This window comes from Pongo abelii, chromosome 15, assembly GCF_028885655.2.
Source record: "Pongo abelii isolate AG06213 chromosome 15, NHGRI_mPonAbe1-v2.0_pri, whole genome shotgun sequence".
Taxonomy (NCBI): domain Eukaryota; kingdom Metazoa; phylum Chordata; class Mammalia; order Primates; family Hominidae; genus Pongo; species Pongo abelii.
The window spans coordinates 111,112,296-111,131,147 of NC_072000.2; the positions used below are offsets into that span (position 1 = coordinate 111,112,296).

Below are 18,852 nucleotides of genomic sequence, written 5' to 3' on the forward strand. Positions count from 1 at the left end.
GAAGACAAATGACACATCAGCCTTACAAGAGTGAGATGCTGATGGTTCAAGCCCTGATCCTGCTTGAGGAAATGAATGCCCTGCTCCATTTATGAACATTTGTGGGCAGAGGTCCTTTCACTGAAGAATAACCCCTCTCAGAACAGACTTCTCACTGTGAATGTAGATTTTATAAGCATAGAGACCACCTCTATGATTTCTGGAACGATCACTCTCCACAACACAGAGCAGGTGCCTTGGCCCTATCCTGGACCCTTCAGGAACCAGCACAGCTCACTGGTGACTCTGAGAAAGTGATTGCTGATGTCCCATGTGAGTATCCAGTAGGTCCCTCTGAGAGCCGCTGGGCACTCTTTAGACAGTGTCTGCATCACCTGCCTGGTGTCTTGATCCCCCAGGCTCTTCAATAGAAACACTCTTGGACTCTTGGTCTACAGGTTATGAACTCATTATCCCAAAATAACTTCCAAGGAATTTGTGTTATGGATAATTGTGGGTTTTATTTCCAGCTCCATTCAGTGAGCTCTGAAACCATGAGGAGCTTGTGTTGACTTTTGTATGAAGAAGCTCAGTTATATTTGATATCCAGAAGGCTGGTCACACCAGAGAGAAAAGTCTGTAGAGTGGTCTGCACAGGTCAGAAATTAGAAAGTGATATAGTCACAAACTTGCAAAACCAGCAGACATTCAGTGTATTCAGCATTCAGCTCTTTCTATTTCTTCAGGAAAATAGAGGGGTTATATCTGTATGGAAAATGCGACAAGTAGTTTTAAGCCGATTCTCCTGGGAAGTTGCTAGTGAAATCACTGAAGTGCTGCTCTGACACAGGATTATGAGGAGGACGTTGACCCCTGGTGGTCGTTGTCAGCAACACGGGATGCTCAACCCTGGTGGGTGCCTTTGTTACTGTTTTGTCCACAAGAGATTTTAGCCTGTCATGTGCTGCATGCAGGTGAGTTTTTAAACCTCAGATGAGGAAAATAACATGACCACATAGAAGATGAGAAAATTGAAGACCTCACTTCATCAACCACATTCCACTGATGAGAACTGTTTACACAGAGAGCCAGGGATGAGCTGGGAAGAGGAAGGGGCTGGGGAAGATCATGCATAGAGGGACATATCCACCCTGCTTGAACTCCCTGTGGAAGGAGGGTATAAATGTTTGTCCTCAGCTAATCAGGGGTATTTCAAGACCTTCACAAGCTTTCAGAGAGAGAGTTTTCATGAACAAATACCCGTGCATTACTCAGAGTTGTATTTTTTCATATTTATTCTTCTTCTCTAGGCAGCTCCACAGCAGGGTGTTCTCAGAATTCTCCCTGATCCTCCTTGAGTTCCTGGTGCAGCTCCTGGAGGAAAAGCCTGCATGGGGGAGGGAGCCCTCCTCATGTGCAGCCCTGAGGCTGTCCCATCACCTCACCCGCCACTGCCCTTCAGTCACTTGATAAACATTTCTGAGCTAATCTTCCTGAAATGTGTGGTTTTGCACAGTATGTTCACCAGGTTACAAAATACTTAAGCTCTGTCTATTTCCACAGCACGTATTCCTTTCTGGAGCACAGGTTGGTCTTGAGTGTGTGGTAGTGGATAATTAGTGAGAGAAGGTTTGTGTGCATCTTGTCATCTCCCAGAGCGTATCCACCATGGAGTTGACACCCACAAGCAAGCAGATGGACTTACTCACTGGAGGATGACAAATATTTTCATAACCTATGACCTCAGTGGTGCTCTTTCCCTGCAAGACCAATCATGGTCACGCCTCTGGCTAATGTGCAGTCAGCAAGGGCGATCACTGCCCACCTCTGAGGGCTCCCTCCAGGTGCCCACCCACTTTGTAAAGGGAAGCTTTTGTTCCTGCCTGGATCCCATGCATGTGTTTGCATTTGCTGCACAAACTGCCTTATTCAGAACCACCAGCCAAGAGCTTACAGTGTGTCTAATCCAACTCTAGGGCATTATACAAGTAGTCTCTTATTGTCAGGTTTGCCAAGTCTCATTAAAGGATTTTCATTATGGGATTGACCAGAACTTTCTGGCCTTTTAGAGATGTGAACCTGCCTGAAATGTTGCAGAATCAGGAGGACCAGAGAGAGACCTTGGGGTGTATACAGAAGGATATTTTTATTATTGAGTGCACCCGGACCCAGCAGACTCAACGACCAAAGACTGGGTGCAGAACAAAGAGAGCGCTTGACTTTTATACACACTTCCCAAAACGGGGTGGGCTAGCTTGAAGCAAGATTAGAGTGGCACGAAAGCAGGGATACAGAGGCAGGACAAAGACAGTTAATCAAATTGTAACAGGTTCATAACTCAGGATTGCACATGACCATTGCTGTGCAACCCAGATGTCTGTTATCTAGGTTTTGTTCTAAAGACCCTTGCACTGGTTTATCTCATAACACTCACTCCGGTGCCTAGACAGCTGTAGTTCTGGCCTGCTCAGGCTTCTCATGACCTTCATTGTACTTCTTAGATAAAACAGAATACTTGAAGTTACTACTTACAGAGAACAAGAATCTATAAACTCATATCATAAAACAAAGGAAAATTTGTTTTTCTTCTCCCTATGTTGAGGAAGTGCTGGAAGAGTCTCCAGAGCACATTAGATAATATTATTAAGACTTCTCCTGGGTCTGGGCTGTGCTTGTTGCTGCCTCTGGGATAAGTTAGCCTAATACAGGAAAGCTTATTTCTCTTTTTTTAATTTTTTTTTTAAATTTCCGGCCTCACTAAAAGCTTAAAAATCTTACTCTCTGGGAAGGGACATTGTAAACCAGAAGTAAGAAAAACTCCAAATTAATATATATTTTGTGGATTTTGGAAGAAAGTGCTCAAATAGTAATAGCCTCACTCACTTTCCCTCTGACTAATATCACTTCTAGAAAGCCATTGAAAATACCTGGGTGTTCCAAGATAATTTAGGCTTGTTATATTAGGGGATCACCAGAAAAAGAAAGAACCAAGTGTTCTTGTAGATTGATCCATTGTGATTTATTTGTGACTGTGGTGCAGGACGGTCGTAGTGGAGGAGGCTGTGTCTGTGTGGGGCAGGGATTCATGGGAATTCTCACACCTTCTGTGCAATTTCATTGTAATCCTAAAACTTCTCTAACATAAACTTTATGATAAGAAGTGACAGAAACATTTGAAAGACAATTTTGCCACTTTTTAAGAATCATGCTTACTCTTAACATATGACCAAATAATCTTGCTCCAAATTATTTATTCATCTAATTTGAAAACTTGTTCATAGTAGCACCTTTATGGAATGTTTGTATCAACTTTACTGAGTGTGGCCTTTCCCACTCTGTCAGTTTGTCTTGTCTTGTGTGGTGGCTCTTGAATGGAATATTTCTCTTACAGTTAGATTGTGTTTCTATTGTTCTTTGTTCTCAAGTATATAACCCGTTTTCTAAACAGTCTTAAACAATAACCCCTGTCATTTCCTCAGCCCAGCACAGCTGAGTCCTCCATCAGGGTTTCTGACACTCTGAGGATGTGGTTTCTCACACTGTGTCTCTTGCATAGTAATACACGGCCGTGTCCTCAGATCTCAGGCTGCTCAGCTCCATGTAGACTGTGCTTGTGGATGTGTCCCTGGTCATGGTGACTCTGCCCTGGAACTTCTGTGCGTAGCTTGTGCTACCATCACTAGGGTTGATTACTCCCATCCACTCAAGCCCTTGTCCAGGGGCCTGTTGCACCCAGTACATATAGCAGCTGGTGAAGGTGTAACCAGAAGCCTTGCAGGAAACCTTCACTGAGGCCCCAGGCCTCTTCACCTCAGCCCCAGACTGCACCAGCTGCACCTGGGAGTGAGCACCTGCGGAGAGGACACAGTAGAGAATGACAGTCCTCTAAACTGGAAAAAATCCCATCCTCAGCCCTGGAACTAGTTGGCCCTTTACCTGGAGCTACAGCCAGCAAGCAGAAGACCCTCCAGGTCCAGTCCATGGTGAAGAACTTTCCTCTCAGGGGCTTCTGTAGAGAAGGGATGTGGTTGTTGGATGATGCTTTCAGGGCCCAGATGTATCCATATTTACCTCAGTAGATCTAAGGTTATTTGCATATTCATGAGATAGATTATTTCATACTTCAAAGCCTGATCAAGGATGAGAAAGAGAAGATAGATGTCCCATCCGTCACACAGGAGTGGGATGCTGATGGTCCAAGCCCTAATCCTGCTTGAGGAAATGCATTCCCTGCTCCATTTCTGTTTGTGGACAGGATCCTTTCACTGAAGAACAAGTCCCCACAGATTATGCTCCTCACTCTGAACTCATATTTCGTTAGCATCAAGACCATCTAGATCATCTCTGGACCATCACTGTCCACGACACTGAGCACGTGCCTTGGCCCCATCATGGTCCCCTCAGGCACCAACACAGCTCACTGTTGACTCTGAGAAACTGACTATAGATGTTCCACATGACTCTACAGCAGGTTCCTCTAAGATCTGTTGGGTGCACCTGTGATAGTGTCTCCATCAGCTGCCTGGTATCTTGATTCCCCAGGATCTTCAGCAGAAACACTCTGGGTTTACAGAATTGTCCTGAGATGCATAATTGGAGATGGTTTTCTTATATCACAGAAACGAGGAGTCAGAAGTTGAAACAAGAGTTTGGAGTTCTTTATGAACTCATGCTCCCAAAATAACTTCCAAGGAATTTGTGTTTTGGATAATTATGGGTTTTATATTCAACTCCGTTTATTAGTATTTTGTGAAGTATTTACATACTTTTAGTTTGTATCCATAGATCCTCATCTTTCCATATTGCTTTCTGAATCATTATGTCTGTGCACCTGCCACACTCTCAGATCCACCACTGCGCTGTCACTCATGCAATGTAGGCAACATTACTTAACACTGAAATCTGAATTTTTTGTTCATAGGAATATAGTGACTCCCACAATTCTGTATCCATTGAAATAGTAAAATCATACCTATTCTTCATATTCTCACTATTAAGATACTTATAATCCTAGAAGCCCAATTTAAAAAATAGTTCTCATTGCCTGAAGTTAAACGAATTGTTGCATTGTAGCAGGATATTTGAAGGCATATCAGCAACTTGTTGAACAGTTATTTTAGATTTTTTTTTTCTGACAAAGAAAAACCGAGGCCCTGAGAGGAAACCTCCTCCCCAGCCTCCTGTTCTGGGGCTGGACCGTGTGCTGCGTGGCTCCTGAGTATCCCCTCCTGCCCAGCCCTTACCTTTCAAGGAGGTTTCTGTCAGGGCTCACAAAACATTTTCTCCAGAGTCTTTAGTCCGGCATAAAGTGCCTGTATCCTGGCTTAGAATACTCTTTCTGCGACAATATATGCTGCCAACACCATCTCTTGAAACAATTTATTAGCCTAACTAAACCTATTGAATTCTGCAGAAAGACCCAAAGATTCTAGGACACAGGAGGGAGCCAGTTCTGTGAAGCTCCAGGTGCACTAAATCAGTAGAGACACAGTGAATACAAGAGCTTGCAGGGGTTTGGGGAGGGTTGTCTTTCTTCATTAGGCTCTTGTAGTTGAATGTTGCATTCGAGAATACCTGCGGGTGTAGATCTATTCAGATTAAAGCCATCTCTGTATCTCCTATTCCAATAACACACATTTTCCCTTCTTCCCAGTGTCTAGCTTATAGAAAGTGCCTCCTACACTGACACTAGGTCTAGGTTTATGCCATTTTTTTTTGTCCTGGAGATCTAAGAAAAAAGGATACAAGTGGAGACTTGGGAAGTGCATGCAGTTTTTGTTTGTTTGTTTTTCTTTTTCTTTTTCCTTAGCTAGGAACCCTGCAGATGGCCCATGGTAACAGAATCGGTGGTCAATGCGGGAGTTGCCAAGACCTTGTCCTTACAGAGTTGATGTCAGAGGCTTCAGATTGCTCTTCTGTCCTTGTCTTACTCTCTGCCATTCCCTTTCAATTTCCCTATGTTCTCCTTCTCTGACAGAGTTTGTGCATTGTCACACTTTCATCTTTAATTTGTGCATCCCGGAAGTATCATATGTAGTTACAATTGAATCTTAATAATTTAGTGCTCTTCTTTCTATGGAATGTGACCTATACACAGAGTTTCCAGAAGTCAAATTGATGCTTTCCCTTTTCTGGCTGGAACATTATATGAGTCTTACTCTATTGGCTAATTTGACCCATTTTCCTTATAAAGGAAGGCTGCTGTGAGGGGTCTGTAATGGAGAGGGACTACCTTCCCCTACATAGATAAGGTGCTAGAAATGTTCTTCCCCTGGATCTTCTATCTGGAGAATTTTCTGCATGTGTTTCTCAGAGTTTATGTCTCTTGGTGACTTAGCCATGAAATAATCTATTACAAGTCTCATACAAAAAACCCTGGAGGTTGCTGGAGAAAAAAAAACCACAAGAGTGTGGGGTGTGGGGTCTCCAGGATTTTGCACCCTCATACGGTCAGACATGCCCTCTTTGTTTATGTAGTTCAGATTTACATATAATAAACCCCACAGCCAGGCTCATCTGAATTGCCACATGCTCATTTAAACTCGCTGGAGAAGCAGCTGAATGTAATCATCACATTGAACTCAGAGAAACCTGGGTCCAATACACTGTTTCTTGTAGCTCAGAGAAGCATCACTGATTCCCTTGAGTGGACGTTTCTTCCCTGAAACAGCTTCACTACCAAGTATAATAAAGAGTTGCTGTGGAGCCACTGTGGGGTTGGATTTCTTCCCGTCAGCCTGTCATGCAGGGTGTTTGGAATGATGTAGACCTTTAAACTTAGATGCTAATCGTTCCCAGTCTTGTTGCAATGGCTGGCAGCCCCCAATCCTGTTTCTCTCATCCACTTACCTGAATGCTCCAAGAACCCCATGAACCTAAGGACTCTCTTTTTCATGTATGACTCTGAGGATTCTCAATCTGGTCAGTGCCACAATCAGAGGCAGCTAATGGACGATTCTCAGTCCACTGTTATGTTGAGCCCATAACATAGGACACATATACAAGGGTGGCCAATTCATGTCAGTGCCAATCAACATTTAATTCAAGGGGCATGATTTTCAGTGCATTGAAGTATAAAAGCTTCATAATTCTTAATAGAGGCACAAACCGAATGGTTTGCTGAAGAAGTGAGCTCATGGTTGGAAGAAAGCTGACTGCACCCAGGAAGAGTCTCTTTAACTAAAGCGCCTGAAACGTGATGTCCTGAGACCTTGTGAAAAGTCATTTCCTCGAGTAAAAAAACAGGAAAGCTATTCTCAAATCACTGGAAGAAACCTTATCAGAAATTTAATCAACACAGCAGTCAAATTCCAGTAAGTCAATCCTTGGGTTTATGTTTCACAACTCAAGAAGCAATAAAGAAATCTATATAATTGGAAGGCTGCTCCAACAGAGGGAATTTTGACCTATTTAATTAATAGAATAGTATTCATTCAAAGACACTCTCCTATGGAATCTGCAACTTAAACAGATCTCTGCAACCTGGAAAAATTTTCTCACTTATTTTTCTCTAGACATCCATAAATGCAAAAAGACATCTTGTATATTTGTGCCTCAGTTATCTATGGAAGTACTTTGCATGTTAATGAAAGTTTATTGAAAACATGGTAACTTAATCACCTAATGTGAACTCGCACTTCACTGGTTTCCAAAATTCTCCACCTGTGTGATGGGGCAATGGGTGCCTCTGAGAATGTGCTGATTTTTGGACTGAACATGTTCTCCACCCCTCACTTGACTCCATGGTTCCTCGCTCATACAAATGTGTCTATGACTGAACACCCAACGCTGATATTTAGCAAATTTTCCTCTTATGAGATTCATATTCTCTCTCTCTCTTTTTCTCTGCATGTCTCTATCTCTCTATTTTTCTGTGCCATTACTATTTATTACTGAATCATCCTGAATCCTGCCAACAGACTCCATCTCACATTCTGCCAATCTTCTGCCTCAAAGACAATTAGGGGCAAACTCATCCTTGCCCAAGGTGGGAAAACTTTCTGGACTTATTTATTAGAGCCTCATATGAGAACCATGATCAAACATTATTTGCTTTTGGATTATACCTCAAATCTAAAACTGTTCTTCGTAGCGGCTATGACATTCTATATTCCCATCATCACCATTAGGCAAAACAGTGTGGTGGCTCCTAAATGAATTAAAACAGAAATAGCATATGACCAATGATGCAGCTTATGGAAATATACCCAAAGAGATGAAATTACCACCTTGTGAAGATACCTGCTCTCCTGTGATTATTGCAGCTCTATTCACAACAGCCAAGATATGGAAACTAAGTGTCTGTCAATGGGCAAATGGATAAAGACAATGTGGTATGTGTACACAATATAGCATTATTATGCCTTATAAAATAAGGAAATGCTGCCATTTTCCACAAGACCAGTGGATTCCCACCACCACTAGCAATGCATTTTATCCATTTCAGCCCCTCTCTGAGAGCTGGCAGATCCAGGTCCACTAGTAAGGACTGGTTGTGATGGAGTGGCCAGAAACGGTGTAGGTGAGGCAGAGGGTAAGTGTGTGCTATTCAGGTCCAGGGCTGACTCCTGCAGCTGCTCCTGGGACAGGGCATGTGATTACATGGAGAATCAGTCCCTGTCAGTCACATGTACCTATCCTCACCCGATAGACCCATGTCTGACATCTGAGACACTCACCTTCGGGACCTGTTACCAGGCACAGGAGAAGACACAATAATGACATCTTCCTTATGAACACAACTCTGCATTCCCCAGATACCTTACCCCTGCCTGAGGGGAGAGCTGTTAGCTTCCACAGTCCAAAAGCATTTTATACCCTGGAGCCTGAATAATATTTTGGATGTGGCAAAGCCTTGTGCTTATAAGAGAGAGGGACATAGGTCAGACTCCCCGTGGATTTGATATGTTTTATTGTTGTCTGTTTATTTACAGGTTGACATGATAATGTCCTTGCCAAAAACTACAGTCATGACAGTTCATAAAATTTGCTTTATTCCTGTTTTCATTTTTTTTTTTTTTTTTTGAGATGGAGTCTCGCTCTGTTGCCCAGGCTGAAGTTCAGTGGCGCGATCTCAGCTCACTGCAAGCTCTGCCTCCCGGGTTCACGCTATTCTCCCGCCTCAGCCTCCTGAGTAGCTGGGACTACAGGCGCCCGCCACCATGCCTGGCTAATTTTTTGTATTTTTTAGTAGAGATGGGGTTTCACCGTGTTAGCCAGGATGGTTTCAATCTCCTGACCTTGTGATCTGCCCGCCTTTATTCCTGTTTTTCCACCTGTGACATTTGAACTTCTGTATCAAGTGAGCAATGTGCATACCTTACAGGAGCAATTACAAAATAACTCTCTAAGTCATCACTATTACACAAATGCTACCCTGTTCTTACTGACAAATATCTCTGGAAAGATTTAAGTAAACATACATCATAAATTGCGTGCTTAAATTAAAAGTAGCATAAGGTTCAGAAATTCATGAACTCCTTTTGCCAAAGGTACCTCCACTAGAACTTACAACCCATGGTCTCCTTCCTCAAGGACACAGACATTCTCACCCTATGACTGGATTCATCAAAAGCCCATGTATTTCCCATTTTACCTTCAATATTGTACTCCGATTCATCACATGCTGATACAGCAAAGTATTTTAGGGGATTGAAGTGCTATGTGGAAACATTCAACAGAATGTTAAAGATGCCTTCCCATTAGGTCTTCCTAAATAGCTTCTTTACTGCTGTCCACTTGGAAATTCTTTATTTTAGAAGAGACATCAGAGAAAAAATATCAGAGCCTCAAATATTGTGAAAGGGACTAATGACCATTAAGAACAAATGCAGCAGTGACTCCAGGATGTGAATCGATAGGTTTACGAAGTGAAAATGAGGTGGGTTACATAAGTTGTTTTGAGAGGATTATCCTGTGCTCGTAGAATCAATACTAAGGGTGGCATCACTATAGGGTTAAACAGGGAGTTGCTGGGAAGATATCCCTGTAGAAGTGATTTTTGTAAGGTTGTGGTTTCTTCTATCCAAGGCTGTGGTTAAGCAGAATCCATTTACGGTAGTTCTTGTTTTCCGGAGTATATGCATGAGAAATTTCTTCATGGTCATTCCTAGTTCCATTTGTCAGGGTGTTAACACAAGTGGTTCCATTTTTATTCTGACAACTTTCACACCCTCTTTCTAATACTACTGGTGAGGAAGTTGAATCTATGGTTGTTTGTACAGCACAGGATAAATTTTACATCCACATCCCATTTTGTCTACACAAGCTCATCCCCTTCACTCCTGTTGTCCACTTTCGTTCCCAGGTAGTCTTCACACAACACACTGGAGGGTTCAGAGCAATGGGAGAAGAGGAAGTCCCAACAGACACTCTCATGTGGCTGCAGGAGCCATAGCCTGAGCCCCGCCTGAGCTGCAGGGAATGAGCTTGAGGCTTGGGGCTTTTGCAGCAAGAAACACCTCCCCATTTTACAGGGGGCAAGAGAAGTACAAGGAAAAGCAAGAACAACAACAACAAATAAAAATAAATAGAATGGTTTAAGAGCAAAAGGGGCCCCAGGTCAGTGCTGATACTGATTTGCGTACTTTAGTGTCAGGAGAAGGAGAAGGGTCAGATGTGAAACCTGTGAGGTTCTACATGACACTGACCCTGGCCCTGCCTCTCTATTGGCTGTGATCAAAGTTCCTGAAGACTGGTCTAGTCAGGGAATCTCACAGAGGTTTCTGTCCTGAGTCTGACTGGAGAAGACTCACCAGGCACCCCTGAGTTTCCTCAAGGGTGATCCTGGTGACCACGGTTGAGGACTTTTCATCTTTGTAAGCATCCATCTGCATTTTGTGCATATAAGAATAGGTTCTCATATTAAAATAATCATTTAAAAATATGTAGAGATGACATTGGTAAGCACAGAATTCTGAACTTAGAGAGGTTCCCTAGAGAAATGGTAAAAAGATGAAGTCCCACACCCTGACAGGAAATCAGCCTCTGTGTGCACCTGCCTCTTGGGCTGACTCTGATCAGTGGCTCCTGAGCGCCCCCTGCAGCTGGTTTCCTCCAGCGTTCCTGCAGGGAAGTTTGTATCTGGGCCCACATTGACTTCCGCTCACTGTGTCTCTTGCACAGTAATACACAGCCGTGTCCTCAGCTATCAGGCTGTTCATTTGAAGATACAAGGACTTCTTGGCGTTGTCTCTGGAGATGGTGAATCGGCCCATCACGGAGTCTGCATAGTATGTATCACCACCAGTACCAATAGCTGATACCCACTCCAGACCCTTCCCTGGAGCCCGGCGAACCCAGTGCAGAACATAGCTACTGAAGGCGAATCCAGAGGCTGCACAGGAGGGTCTCAGGGACCCCCCAGGCTGTACCAAGCCTCCCGCAGACACCACCAGCTGATCCTCACACTGGACACCTGCAAACACAGAGACACCAAGGTCAGAAATTGCCAAACATATCCACTGTTTCTCTCACTCATGTAACTCACACTCAATCTCTCTAGTTCTCCATGAATCACATTTTAATATAGCAACAAGGAAACCCCAGCTTAGCACAAACTCCATGGTGAGTCCTGTGTGTTCAGTCCTGATCACTGAATGCAAACACTTGGGAATCTCAAGGCTGGGGCTCCTCTCCCAGAGGAGCAGGGTCAGGGGTAGGCTGGTTTTCATCCAAAAATTATGGAGACAACTAGGGGTCAGGCAGATAAATTTTTGGTGTATCTGACATTTAATGTACTTATTTGTTTCTTCCTATCATCCCTTTTTTGTATAAAATGTCAGCTGTTTACTTGTAATAAATTTTATGAGTTTTAATTAACAGATGATAAAATTCACATATTTAACATGTGCAATAGTAAACTTTGAAAAAATAATCTCTATTTTCAATGAGGTAACAAGTCAACTCCCCTCAGCATTCCTCTTGATCTTTTATATTTTTTTTGTTTTTTCCCTTTCCCTTTTTCTACCATTTCTTTATAAAACTACTGATGTCTTCATATTTCTTTAGACTAGTATTTATTTGGTAGAATTTATAAGAATGAAATAGTATATACACTTATGTATTTGGCTTATTTTTCTCAATAGAAATACTGAGAATTAAACCATTTATGTTATATGTGTTTTTTTAATAAAAATTGGTAGCATTTCAGCAAACAAATGTAGCGTAATTTGTTTTTCTATTAAGTTGCTAATTGATATTTGAATTTTTTTATTACATTGGGTCTTACTAACAAATCTGCTACTCAGTTTGGTAATGTACAAAGATGATCAATTATATAAATATATTTATTTTTACAACAACAATAACAGATAAACAAGAGAATGTGTTATTTGGCAGATTTTCTTTAGTATTTCAGATAATTGAAGTTATGAGATAAAAAACATACTTATAAACCAAAGAGTATCTGAGACTAATCTAAACAGATTTAGGAAGTTCATTTTTCCAGGACTAAGGACATGCCTGTGACACAGCCTCAGGGAGTCCTGATGATATGTATCCAGTGTGGTAGGACACAGCTTGGTTTTATACAATTTAGGGAGACATGAGACATTAATTAATATATGTAAGGTATATTTATTTAGTTCAAAAAGGCAGGACAAATTGAAGTTGGGGGGAGAGCTACCAGATCATAGGTAGGTATGAGACAAATGGTTGCATTCTTTTGAGGTTCTGATTACCCTTTAACTGAATGCACAATTTATAGGAATAGTCACATAGGCCTTAGTCTGACTTAGTGAAACAATAGAGCAAAGGGAGCAATCAGGTATGCATTTGACTTACATGAGCAGAGAAATGACTCTCTCTGTCCTCGATCTACAAAGATTTTCTGTGTGGTCAAATTTTGAAGGAGATATGTAGCTTTTAAACACCTTAACAGGTAGCATTTTAGGGAAAGAATGGAAGGTGAGTTTGCCCCATACAGTTTTCAGCTTGACTTTTCCCTTTGGCTTAGTGATATGGGGGTCCCAAAGATTTATTTTCCTTTCAGGAAAATGGAAATCTTGGGAGAAATGAGTTCTTGTAGAGAGAAACACAACCATAGTGTTAGCTAAACTGAGGCAGAAGTTGCCATGTGAAATACAGCCTATTACATGTATTGGATTGCTTAAATTCTAGGGTGGTTAACGTGTTGCCATGTGAAATTCTCAGGAACCATATGCTGAAGGGCACTGATAAAGTGAATTAAATATGGCCTGAGAAGGACTCCGTACTTCTATGTTTGAGTCCTTGTGGACAAACGGTAACCTACCTGAATAGGTGGACGAGATTGAAAACCTAACTCAGGAGTATGTACCTGAGCACCTCACCAACAGCTGAGCCTTGGCTAATTTCAGCAGCCATACCTCAACCACTCATACACTCTTGAGTGTGCAAACTGTGTTTAAATAAGACAAACATCAGCCTGTAACCAATTCGGCTGTTTCTGTACCTCACTCCTGATTTCTGTACATCATTTTAAAAAATCGATAAATCTTCTTCAACCATGTGGCTACACTGAAGTCTCTTTGAATCTGCTGAGATTCCGGGGGCTGCCCAATTCATGAATCATCCATTGCTCAATTAAACTCCTTTAAATTTAATTTGGCTTAAGGTTTTCTTTTATCAGCATTCTTATCCAATTGAATTCCTTTGTTCTAGAATGGGTGCAGTCAGAAAAATCTTATTTTCCCAAAGTGTCTGTCTGAGAGAGAAGGAGAGCCCATACTTCTGAAATGCATTCAGACTCACCTCCCTTATCTTCACTACAGAACTAAGGAATCACCCTGCAGGGGCCAGCCACTGAACCCATTATTCCAGATGCACTGGTGGAGCCCCAGAGGAAATGGGATAAAAACCGAGGTTCTCACCAAAGTTCCATTGAAATGCACCTCCTCTCTGTCGTGGAATCAAATCCTTAATCTGCAGGGCATGGTAGCAGATCTAGAAGGTGATGGTAACAGTGGAGAATATTGGAGCTGTGGGAGGGAACAACTGGGAAAAACAGGAGAAAATATACATGTTTAACTCTGTAGACTTCAATCTATTTACATGTTAATTAGGTGGAATATTTCATAGCTAAAGACCTGATCTAGAATGAGAAATGGTAGAGAGATGACACATGGAGAATGCAAAAGTGGGAAGCTGAAGTTCAAGTTCTGATATTTGTTTACTGATACTTGTCTCCTGGCATGTCCAGAACTTTATGAGTACAGAACTCCTCTAATAGAGAAACAAACTCTCACAGGACATGGTCCTCAAAATGATCTCACCTTCAAATGGCACATTAACAATCTCAAACTTTTTTGGTTTTACCCTTTGCAAGTTGAACTCCTGGTATGGTGTGTCTGTCAATATTTGCACACATTTAATTGATAAAATTATATTTCTTCTACATCTTCTAACTATTAAGATATATGAAAAGTCTAAAATTTTCTCCTTTCAAATTGGGTCCTCATCAACTCATTGGGTTAGGTAAATGCTCCAAGTATGATGGGGTATGTAAAGACACATAATAGTTTTTGCTAAATTATTTATGTTTTATTTTATTTTTATTTTCAAAAATAAAGATGAAGCCTCACTATTTTTCACAGACTGATCTCAAACTCCCGGGTTCAATAAGTCTTCCCACCTCAGCCTCTCAAATTTCTGGGATTATAGGTGTAAGCCACTGTGCCTGGACATTAATTACTTATTTTAACTTTTTAATTGCATTTTTGTTTTGAAATAAGTATAATTCAGGTGCTGGAAAAATTTTCTCCTCAGACTCCTCTGCAGCAGCTCCAGGGCTGACATCTGTGTTGAGTGGGTTCTGGGCCTGCCCTGCAGCTCTGCCCTCACCCTGCAGGGCAGGATGCTCTTTGGGCTCACAGAGCATATTCTCCCAATGTCGCTCTCCGAGAAGAAAGGGGCAGTCCCCTGGTTCACAATCCTCTCTCAGCAGCATCTAATGCTTTTGAAATCATCTCTGGAAACAGTGATTTAACATTACTATACCCAGTAAACTGCAGGGGGATCCCAAGCACAGATTCATGAAACCACCAGAGAGTCTCTTCCCTGGGACTGTCAGATGCAAGGACACAGTCAAGATCCGTGGTGAGTCCAGAAACTTTCAGAGAACTCGTAGGAGCCTCTTATTTCTTTCAGAATTCTCTATTCAAAGTCACGGCAAATAGTATCTCCACAGAGAGAACTACATGGCTCAAAGCTCGCAAAAATTAAAACACACATGTACACACACACACACATACACACAATGTAGTATGACTGATTTTTACAGTAATTGGCTCCTGATTTTGGATTTTGCCTAGTGTAACCAAAGGTTTCTGAGAGAGCTCTCAATCAAAATTAATTTTTCCAAAGTTATGGCATGCTTGGAAGAAAAGCAATCATAGAAACAATGCGTGGTTAGTGCCATTCCAAAAAGACATTTTTTAGGGCTTTCAATATATAAAGGGGAAAAGCTGGCTAGAGGGGAAAGAGGAATTGCATGAAAACTTACATGTAGTAATGAAAAAGAAGCACATAGGGAAATAGAATATCAAGTGGTTCTCCTGCTCTAAGTATTTCAAAGATGAACAAATTGTAGCTATCTGTGAAGATATCTAACATCTTATCTGTGGATATTTTCTTAGGAATGAAAGGAAAATCAGTTTCCTGCATGGATCATCCTTTAGTTTTTTTCCCCCCTCATGACATAATGAATTGACATCATAAGATTTTATTTTCATTTCATATCTTCCCAACCTTTTCCTTTCCAAAATATTTCAGAGGAAGCATTTTACCACAAAATAAGTTTCTGGCCTTCTGTTTTTGTTTTTTTTTCTTTCATGGGTAGGACAGATTATTTCTAGATAAATAGGTCCCATGTTGTTAATATAGTTCATTGTTACCTATATTTCAAATGTTGTGAAGTCTCACATCCATTAATAAGAAAATAGTGGGAGAAAAAAGAGAAGTAAAACATAGAAATAAAAGAGGAAATAACAAACAACAAAAAGGGGAAACAATCCTGGAAAACTGATAAAGGCCTTGGAACTCTGAGGCTGTACATGAATAAGGTAAACAACAAATATCTGAGACAGGTCTCAGTCAGTTTAGGAAGTTTACTAATGTGGTTTGTCTGTGTCCCCATCCAAATCTAATCTTGAATTCTAGTCCCGCAGTTCTCATGTGTCATGGGAAGGACCCAGTGAGAGATAATTGAATCACAGGGGCAGGTCTTTCCCGTGCTGTTCTCATGATAGTAAATAAATCTCATTAGATCTGATGGTTTTGTAAAGAGGAGTTGCCCTGAGCAAGCTCTCTCTAGTCTGCCACCATGTAAGATGTGGCTTGCTTTTCTGACAAGATTGTGAAGTGTCCCCAGCCATGTGAAACTGTGAGTCAATTAAACCTCTTTCCTTTATCAATTACCCGGTTTTTGTTACGTTTTTATTAGCAGCAGGAGAACAGACTAATACATTTATTTTGCCATAGTTAGGAACCCACCCATGACCATCCTCAGGAAGTCCTGAGACATGTGCCCAAGGTGACTGAAGTACAGCTTGCTTTTATACATTTTAGAGAGACATGAGACATCAATCAATATATGTGAAATGTACATTGGATTTTTCCTGTAAGATAGGACAAATAAAAGCACGGACTGCAGTTTAGAAGTAGATAAGAGACAATAGGTTGCATTCTTTCGAGTACTTTATTAGCCTACCACTGAATGCACAATTTAGTCTGACTCAGTGAATCTTCATTTTTACATAAATGATAGTGAAGAGGAAGCAATCAGCTATGTATTGGTCTCAGGTTAGCCCCAGAGGAATCACTTTGAACAGAAGGGGACGCAGATTTGCCCAAAGCACTTTCCAGTATGGCAGCCTCGTTGTCTGGAATATCACCCGAACTTCTTTGTCTCATGGCCATGAATATGAAGTTCGCAGACATGCAAAGGATGAGGTTAGAGCACAAGTTTAATAGGTAAACTAAAAAAAAAGCTCTCTGTCACAGAGAGGGGTCCCAAATGGATTGTCGTGCTGCAGTAAAATGCAAGGATTTATGTGCTCATGGGGAGACGGTATCTTATCAGCATACGGTGCAAAAACAGGACAGTGTGTGCCATCTGCATAGAGCAAAGTCTCTGGCATCCCCATCTCATGCTTTTATTATGCAGGCGGGCACTTTGATCTACTCCACACTGCCTGTCTTCTTCCACCAGGCATGTGCTAAAAAGGGCAGGAAGGGTTTTCTTGCCTGGTCCCGGGTACCTCCTCGCCGTTGCAGGCGTCCCAAAACCCGTGCAAGCTTCCAGCTTTTCTATCTTAGTGCACTCCCAGAAAAGAAAAGGAATGTGCTTATTAAGGCTCACTGTTTCTACTGCGACCCATCCTATGTATGTGAGGTTTGGTGATTACACCCAGAAACACCCTCTCTGTGGAAGAGTTGCTTATCTATATTTCACAGCCTGATTATTTAGTCTGCTCTTTGTTAGAAGTGATTTCTTTGAACTGTGTGTAATTAGAGAAGAAGTTATTTCTGAGCTGATTTTTGTTAGAAGAAAAGTTTTTTTGCCAGAGACTCTCTCATCCCAACTATCTACCTAAATAATTTCTATCTCCTGTAACACCACATTGACTCTTCTCTTTAGCTTAGTAATTTTGGGGTCTCAAGATTTATTTTCCCTTCACAGTAGGAGGGTATAAAAGGAATTTTTGTATATAATTAAGTTGCTGGTATTAGACAATTTTCATGCTGCTATAAGGACATACCTGACGCTGGATAATTTATTTAAAGAAAAGGTTTAATTGTCTCACAGATCTACATGGCTGGGGAGGCCACAAGAAACTTACAGTCATGATGGAAGGGGCAGCAAACACGTGCTTCTTCACACGGCTGCAGGAGAGAGAAGTGCCATGTGAAGAGGGAAGCCCTTTATATAACCATCAGGTCTTGTGAGAACTCACTCACTAATAGGATAAAAGCATGGAGAAAACACGTCCCGTGATTCAATTATCTTCACCTCCTTCCACCCTTGACATGTGGAAATTATTACTATACAAGCTGAGATTTTGGTGGGAACACAGAGACAAACCATATCATTGATTTCATTTTCTTTTAGAGTTTAAGTTGACTAGCTGTAAGAAAGCACAGTTTACCTTCTGGTGATTTCAAATAGGGAAAAATATTTAAAAAGAAAATCACTGAAAATGTTATTTTGGAGACATGTGCAAAGAAATATTTTAAAACTGAGTCCAAATTGTAGAAAATAATGTAAATTGAAAAACAAGTGGACAAGGTTAGAACCTAACAACAGATGCACTATAGTTTATTTTGAAAGAATATTTCTCCCTATAATTCCCCAATTTTATTGGAGACAAAATCATAGTAGGACTAATTTATTTGTAAAATAAATTTTAGGCTTATTATGCTTGGCCTGATTTTTTTGTGTAAGATGAAGCAAAAACAATCATTTAACATATTAGCTCTCTTTTTGTTGTTTGTTGTTGTTGTTGTTTGTCTGTACATAGGCTGTTTTATTCGTACATTGATTTTGCTAGGTATTTTTTATAAGGAATCTAAGGGTAAGATCTTTAAAAGCGCCAAGCCCAGTGAACACTTTATCTGTACCATCAGATAGCTATATGGATTGGTTTACTTTTTATTTTTTCAAGTATCCAAGAAAACTTGGGTTTCCTAGGCCTGTGAGAAAGCAAAATTATTTACTTACTACAGCTCAGGGCCCTGTTAATAAAAAAAAAAGGTAAAATGCCAGTTTTCCAAAGGGGCTTATATCAGCTGTACAGCTCTTCATTTTATAAAGTAAATCTGAAATATGTCATTCAACTTAAAGCCTTAGTAAAGTGACCATTGTCTCTAATTGTGCTCTGTTATGGAAGAAAGCAG

General features: G+C 41.1%; 1 pseudogene and 1 gene segment (V, D, J or C); both read right to left on the minus strand.

Moving 5' to 3' along the window:
• Positions 1-3,513: 3,513 nt before the first annotated feature.
• LOC100936103 (immunoglobulin heavy variable 1-46-like) lies at positions 3,514-3,961 on the minus strand. The segment is given in 2 exon segments: positions 3,514-3,830; positions 3,916-3,961. Coding segments are annotated over 2 exon segments (363 nt in total).
• Positions 3,962-6,560: 2,599 nt separating this feature from the next.
• On the minus strand, positions 6,561-13,323 carry LOC134759985 (uncharacterized; annotated as a pseudogene).
• Between the last annotated feature and the right edge of the window lie 5,529 nt (positions 13,324-18,852).